Source organism: Choloepus didactylus, chromosome 6 (genome assembly GCF_015220235.1).
Source record: "Choloepus didactylus isolate mChoDid1 chromosome 6, mChoDid1.pri, whole genome shotgun sequence".
NCBI classification, from domain to species: Eukaryota; Metazoa; Chordata; class Mammalia; order Pilosa; family Megalonychidae; genus Choloepus; species Choloepus didactylus.
Genome location: NC_051312.1, coordinates 63,370,937 through 63,378,589, shown reverse-complemented (window position 1 = coordinate 63,378,589; position 7,653 = coordinate 63,370,937). Strand labels below are relative to the sequence as shown.

General features: G+C 50.3%; 1 protein-coding gene across 1 annotated transcript; it reads left to right on the top strand.

The window, feature by feature from the left end:
* The first annotated feature begins 209 nt into the window (after positions 1-209).
* Positions 210-1,950, top strand: MYOD1 (myogenic differentiation 1). Its single transcript, XM_037841168.1, has 3 exons — positions 210-839; positions 1,297-1,375; positions 1,706-1,950. Exons 1-3 carry the CDS (start codon positions 210-212, stop codon positions 1,948-1,950), a joined length of 954 nt encoding a protein of 317 aa, XP_037697096.1.
* Positions 1,951-7,653: the final 5,703 nt, after the last annotated feature.

Below are 7,653 nucleotides of genomic sequence, written 5' to 3'. Positions count from 1 at the left end.
AGCAAGGGGTGGGGGAACCTCAGGGCGCTGCCGTCGCTTTTCTCTCGGGACGTCAGACAGAACAGAGTGGGGTGGGGGACAGTCGGGGGACATTCAGACACCAGCACTTTGCTATCGCGCGTCCCGGGCTTCGGAACGGCAGAAAGCTCCCGGCGACTCCTGCTGATTGAGTTGGACAAGGCCAGGACGGCGCCACCCCCGGCCGGGACATGGAGCTGCTGTCTCCGCCGCTGCGAGACATGGACTTGACGGGCCCCGACGGCTCTCTCTGCTCCTTTGCCACAGCTGACGACTTCTATGACGATCCGTGTTTCGACTCCCCAGACCTGCGCTTCTTCGAGGACCTGGACCCGCGCCTCGTTCACGTGGGCGCGCTCCTGAAGCCCGAGGAGCATGGGCACTTCCCCGCGGCCGCGCACCCAACGCCAGGCGCGCGCGAGGATGAGCATGTGCGCGCGCCCAGCGGGCACCACCAGGCGGGCCGCTGCCTTCTGTGGGCCTGCAAGGCTTGCAAGCGCAAGACCACCAATGCCGACCGCCGCAAAGCCGCCACCATGCGGGAGCGGCGCCGACTGAGCAAAGTCAACGAGGCCTTCGAGACGCTCAAGCGCTGCACATCTAGCAATCCGAACCAGCGTCTGCCCAAAGTGGAGATCCTGCGCAACGCCATCCGCTACATCGAGGGCCTGCAGGCGCTGCTGCGCGACCAGGACGCCACGCCCCCTGGCGCCGCCGCCACCTTCTACACACCAGGCCCCCTGCCCCCGGGTCGTGGCGGCGAGCACTACAGTGGTGACTCCGACGCGTCCAGCCCACGCTCCAACTGCTCCGATGGCATGGTAAAGCCGGGACTTGGAGCTGGAGGGGAAGTAAGGGCGGCGCTCGGGATGTCTGGGGCGCGTTTCTGAGGGCTGGGAAGCTGGCCCTCTGGAGAACTTTTGCAGGTGCCCTTCCGGAGCAGAACTCCTGTGTCCTAGGCAGCTGTCACTGGGGTGGCGTAGTGCTTTGGGCGCGCGGGGCACAGATGCTACCTGCCGGGTTGAGGGCGCTTTAGAATACTACTGCAGATTTCCCTTTTTTTCTCCGTGTATCTACCTCCAAACAACAGATGTGTACCCCTAGATGATCGCCTGCCCTCGGGTTGGCCCAGCACGCTGCTGATCTCGGCTCCTGCCCACACTTACAGCCCAACTCGTGGCTGAGGCGGGAAACTGGGGAAGGGGCGGCTCTTAGGAGTGGCGCTCGGGCCCCATGTGCATCCCACCGGCCTGACTCGGTCGCCCTCGCCCTTTTCAGATGGACTACAGCGGCCCCCCGAGTGGCGCCCGGCGGCGGAACTGCTACGACGGTGCCTACTACGGCGAGGCGCCCTGCGGTGTGTATTCCCGGCTTTGCGGGCTCGCGCCTACTTCCCACGCCCCACCCTACTCCCTACTATTGAGTCTTGGCTCCTAACTAGGAACTCCTCCCCGAACCCCTCTACCTCCTACACACACACGCACGCGCGTACACACACACACACCTATATCCTAGGAGGTGGTGCAGGGAGTGAAATACTAAGTATAGCCCGCTCCCCTCCCGCCCCGCACGCTCGTCGAATCGTCGCCGGAGTCTCGCAAGCCTTCAGTTCCACCCCTGGACTCTGGGGTGGGAGACGTGGTCCGCGGCTCCACCCCTGCACACTAACTTACCTCTCCCCGTGCAGAACCCAGGAAGAGTGCGGCCGTGTCGAGTCTTGACTGCCTGTCCAGCATCGTGGAGCGCATCTCGACCGAGAGCCCCGCCGCGCCCGCGCTGCTGCTGGCCGACGCGCCGCCGGGGTCGCCCCCGGGCCCGCAAAAAGCAGCCACCCCGAGCGGGGGTGAGCGCGGCGCCCCCACCCCATCCCCGGACAGCACCCCGCAAGGCCCTGCGTGCGCGAACCCTAACCCGATATACCAGGTGCTCTGAACGGGCTGGCGGCCGCGTGGGAGAGCGCCGCTGCCCACCTGCCCGAGGGATGTTGCCCCTAGGGTCCCTCGCGCCCAAAAGATAGAGCTTAAATGCCAGTCACCAACCCCCAACACCAACCGCGCTTTAAAAGCGTCTCCTCCCGAGGTGGAGGAGGCGGGAGAACTGAGGTGTGTTTCCGCACTCGTCCCCCAGGGCAAGGACATTGTCCGTTTTTCCCACGTAGCACCCTTCCAGTGGCCCCGCTGCGATGGCCATTCGGTTTTCCTCGGTGGGCCACAGCTGATCGTTAACGGGCTAAGCCCTTCCTCTTCCTCACCCGCTCCGCCACGGGTAGGGACGCCCGCGCAAACCTAAGCCCCGCCCCCGAACTCCTGGGGCGTGTATGGGGGCGTGGCCTTTCCTTTCTGCAGCCCTTGCGAAGTCTTTTCTGCAACCCGCGGGATGCGCTCCCCTCCCAAGTGCAACAAGTGTAACCGTTTTCGCCCCTCACTCACCCCTCCAGTTTCAGGACCACTTTTTGTAATACTTTTGTAATCTATTTCTGTAAATAAGAGTTGCTTTGCCAGAGCAGGAGCCCCTAGGGCTGTATTTATCTCTGAGGCATGGTGTGCGGTGCAACAGGGACTTTGTATGTTTATACGGCAAGCGGGCGGCCCGGGGACGCTCGCTTAGGTGTTCGGAATAAAGACACTAATTTATATGGCGGTGGTTCTGGCATTCCCTGGGGATGGGGGCGGAATTTTGACCTGGAGGAAAATCCCCAAGTTGGCCCAGCTGTCCCGCAGCGACCCCTGTAGGCGTCAAAGGATTGCAAGGAGGAGGCTTGCGGCCAGTGGAAGAAAGGAGAGAGATGTAAGGTCTCCAAAGTGTGGGGAGGCTCCTCTGACCTTGATATATATCACTGCACACAGGTTAGTGGTTCTTGTGTAAGGATGCATATCAGCTTTATCTGGATAGTTAAAATAAATACCCACGCCTGGCCCGGAGAGACTCTGATTTAAGGCATCTGGGATAGGGTGGGTGGGATATTGGTACTTTTCAGAAGCTCCCCAGATGATTCTGAAGTGCATGCAAGGTTGAGAATCTTTCTCCTCCACACACACAGCGTGAACCCGGGTGCGTATCCTGAAGGATCGCTGGAAGATTGTGGCCCCATGCAACCCTCCCAGCCCTCATCTGTACAGAGTGTACGCTGGATACTCACCACATTATGAGGAGCATTGTAAGCTATAAGGTTCTTACAGGATATTAGGGTGACACAGAAGGACACATAGGCGCTGATGACTCTACTCAGCCAACAACCCAGCTCTTAGAGCATCCCAGCACTGTATGAGAGTTCATGAGAAGACAGGAGCCCAAAGACTGTTAGGAGAGGCATCTGTCCAATATCTGTCACAGGCAGCATGAGTGCTCTCATCAGAGAGTACAGGAGGGAGCCATTTATTTACCTAGCATGCTGGGGAGGGCTTCCTGGAGGAGGTGCTATTTGAGCTGTGCCTTGAGAAACAAAAGTAGACAAAACATGTACAGTGCCCACAGACCCTCACATACCCACAGGGGAAATGTCTCCTTCTTCCTCTCCCTCTCTCTCTTACACACACACACACACACACACACACACACACACACACACACACACAGAGTCACTTCTGCCCTCCCCTGGATCCAAGGCCCCTGGAAGGATGGCCTGGCAAGAGTTCTCCACTTCTCTACCCCCCCCACACACACACACACCCTCTCCCCACAACATGCCACCAGGACCACAGCGCTGCTTATATCCCACCCCTACATATCCCTTTCCCCTGAAAACCCTGCAGGCCTACTTCTAAGGGCTTTGCTCTCCAAGTGAGGGGCCCTCGAGAATGCAGGCAAGACACAGTCACCAGAGGGCCTCATCACATATTTGAGGAGCTATCCAGGCACCTCTGCTCTCTGCAACACAGGGTCCCAAGGAGCCACTCAAAGCTGCTGTTACTGGTGATCCTCAGCGCCTCTTCTGGCTCTTTTCTGGCCTCTTCTGGCTGCTTCCCCAGATACTCCCTTGGGGTCCTTTACACTCCTGTGGGACACTCTGGGACTCATTAATGAATTCATTCATTCAGCAGATGCCAGATCCCATTCTGAATGAAAGCAGAGGCCACTGGACACAGTTGCTGCCTTTGGGAAGCACTAGACATTTGGGAGGATAAGACCAACAAGCAGCTGGTCACATCACAACAGATCAGGTGCTAAAATGGGATGTATGTGGCAGAGGAACACCATGGGGGAAGAATGGAATGACCCCTAACCAGCCTGGGGTAGAGGTGGAGACAAGCAGGTAACCCCTAATAAGAGTGTTGAAGGAGTTAGGAAGAGAGGAGCCAAATAAAGGTGCTCCACTGAGGAAATAGTGCAGAGACCCAGAGGTGAGAGAAAGCAGATGTGACTTCATGGAACCAAAAATGCTCACACTGAGGGGCCAGAGGTGGGATAGGGTAAAGGCAGAGGCAGGGTCACAATGGACCTTGTGAACTGTATTAAGAAGTTTGGGCTTTATCCTGAAGGCAACAGGGAGCCTTCGAGGAATCTAAACAGAGGAGAGACACAAATAAATCTGTCTTTTTAAAAAGGCCAGTCTGGACTTGTAGAATAGATAGGAGGGAGCAAGACTTGAGACATAAAGACCAGTGGTTGCTTAGAGGAAACATGGCATGGCTTAAACTGGGGTAGTGACTGGAGATGGAAAAGAGGCTGAGGACTGGAGACCATTGTGCCAAATAATGTGTAGGTGTTGAGGGTACAGTGGAGGACATCGAGGACACAGTCCCTGCCCCACAAAGCTTACAATCCTGTGAGATTGTAAGAATAGATGCATCATTATAAGGAAAAGTAGTGGGTGTAATGAGATGATGGGGGTTTAAAGCTAGAGGAGAAGTTGGAGAGAGTTGGGGTATAGTTTCCTGGATGGGAAGGAACCAATCACATATATGAAGTGGATCCCAGTTGTCTATAAGGAGCCAGCTTATAATTAGAAAAAAGGAATCCCTTCTTCCCCAGTTACACTGGCCTGCAACAGGGTTCATGGCTAGGCAAGCAAAGAGCCCTCACCTCCTCATGCAATCTCCCTTCTTCAATGAACAACCTGAACAACAACTGTTCACAGCAGCCTGGTGTGTGGAAGCCCTAAGGGGATGGAAGCAAGGAAAAAAGGAGGAGCCACTGATGTCTTTGGAGCTCTGGTTTTCTTCTGAGTGGGTGGTGATGCCATTATAGAGACATGGACCTTAGGAGGAGAACCAAGTCTGGGGACAGATTAGTCCAGGACACTTCTGGTTGCAAGTGACAGAAACCTAATTCAAACTAGTTTAAACCCCAAAGGTGCATCGTAAGGACATGGCACAGCTCACATATGGAAACAGAGATAAAGGCACCACAGCAGTTTTAGGGACCTTGGGAGCTGAAACTGGAGCCCTTCTTTCTCTGCATCCCTTTTCCTGCCTCTACTTGGCTTCACTCTCTCCTGGTCCATACTGGTTTTCTCCAGCAACGTGGGGGTTATCTTAGGTCTCACCATTAAGCTTCAGTAAGAAAATTCTCAAAGAACAACTCCAATTGGATCCTTAAAGTCATGAGCCAGGATATGAACCCAGGTAGTGGAGCTCCAGAGCTTGCACTCTTAGCTGCCTTGCTCTGCTACCTCTGCAGGAGGAGTCAGGAGTGCAGAAGTGAGTTTAGTGCATTTGAACTTCAAATTGGAAAGATGTTTTGGGACATTTCAGTAAAAAATTTGAGAAATTAGTCTCTTGAGTTGGACACATGAAGATATCTTCTTTTGTCATCTCTAAATTTGTTTATTAAACTGAGAAAAAATTCAAGTTAAAAAAAATGCCATGTAAAACATAAGCAATTAAAAAACAAGCAATAATGATGAATAGTGAAATAAAATTATTCTGATACTGAAATGCTATTTGGAAGCAAAAGATATATTTATGACATACCAAAAAAGTAGTCTATTAAAAGAAAAAGATAAGTTTTGAATAGATCAATTAAGAAGAGTGGATTATGTGAGCACATTGAAAAAAGATTCAAATGTGTTGCCAATCTGACACAAAATACTGACATCAATAAAGATAACATAAAACTCATAATATGCCACTATAGAAAGACATTGACAATAATACCATTGACAAACTGCTTAATGAGCATTGTCATTCAAAAAATATTTAAGATTAATCATCACATAAGAAAACTCGAAATGCTTTGAACTCTTACAGCCCACACATGAAAGAAACTTGATTGAGGTTTTTGCAAATTTGACACCAATCCTAAAAATGTGCATGACATTTCCAATAGGGCTGTGAGCCTGAAAGAAACTGCCCTGAATTATCAATAAGACGAAACAAATTTTGATCAACCATGCTGAAGGAAAGACTGAAGCCATCTTTCAATTCTCTCTACAGAAAATGATGTTATAAAACCATTGTCACACGAAGAGGCAATCAGAGAATATGTAGCCTGATGTGGGTGGAAAAGACTGAAAAGGGCAAGGAAAAGGAGCAAGAGGAGGGAGGCATAGAGGATGTGGAAATGAGGAGGTAAAGACAACGATGATGGTTACGATGATGAACAGCTGGTTCTAGTCCATTTTTTCCTTGTCTGTAAATATTGTATTCTCTTGCATACAACTCACTCCTATTAAAGAGGAAAGAAAGGAATGTGAGCCTGTGTAATATTTATTTTTATACTGTACAGTCATTTTTGCATAGAAAGAACTTTTTTTTTCCAGACAACATTTTAACAGCGGGCTTTAATTCATATAAAACTTTCCCAGTAGCAGGGGGAGGGAAATCCCAGGTAATGCCAATGGCTGCATCATTTCCTGGGATTCAGGCTGGCTGTGCCCATCTGGAGTTTGGCTTTCTTTCTGTGTAATGAATTAGAGAATTTAAAAGGTATGTCCCAGTTCTGAAATTCTTTAGTAATTCACTTAAAACATTTCAGAGAAAGAGAAAGATGATGACGAAGATTTTTTACAGATAAGGAAACTGGGACCGTGGCCAACTGAGAAGCTATTTCTCAGTTCAGGCAAGGTGAAATTATTTATAACCTCCTGGTTAACTGGGTCAATTTTTGTTTTCCTTTTTCCACTTTTCCACTTTCAACAATTGAGATATAACTCCCATACCATAAAATTAACCTTTTTAAACTATACAGTTCAATGATTTGTACTATATTCACAAGGTTATGCAACTATCCCCACTATCTAATTACAGAACATTTTCATCATCTCAGAGAGAGCCCTCATACCTTTGACTATTCTGGACATTTCATATAAATGGAATCATACAATATGTGATCTTTCATGTTGGGATTCTTTCCCTTAGCATAATGTTTTCAAGGCTCATCCATGTTGTAGCATTTATCAGTACTTCATTCCTTTTTATAACTGAATAATGTTCAATGGTATGGATATATCACATTTTATTTATCCATTCATCAATTGATGGACATTTGGGTTGTTTCCACTTTTTGGCAATTATGCATAAAGCCACTATGAACTTTCATGTACAAGTTTTTTTTTGTGTGTGGACACACGTTTTCAATGCTCTTGGTTATATTTATAGGATTGGAATTACTGGGTCGTACATTAACTCTACGTTTTACTTTCTGATGATGTTTCAAACTTTTTTCCAAAGCAGTTGCACCATTTTACATTCCCAC

Bases quoted from the DNA above. Each gene is read 5' to 3' on its own strand.
- MYOD1 (XM_037841168.1), top strand. From the start codon at position 210: ATGGAGCTGCTGTCTCCGCCGCTGCGAGACATGGACTTGACGGGCCCC. The intron at 840-1,296 runs GTAAAGCCGGGA...CGCCCTTTTCAG, and splicing joins CCAACTGCTCCGATGGCATG to ATGGACTACAGCGGCCCCCC. The intron at 1,376-1,705 runs GTGTGTATTCCC...CTCCCCGTGCAG, and splicing joins CTACGGCGAGGCGCCCTGCG to AACCCAGGAAGAGTGCGGCC.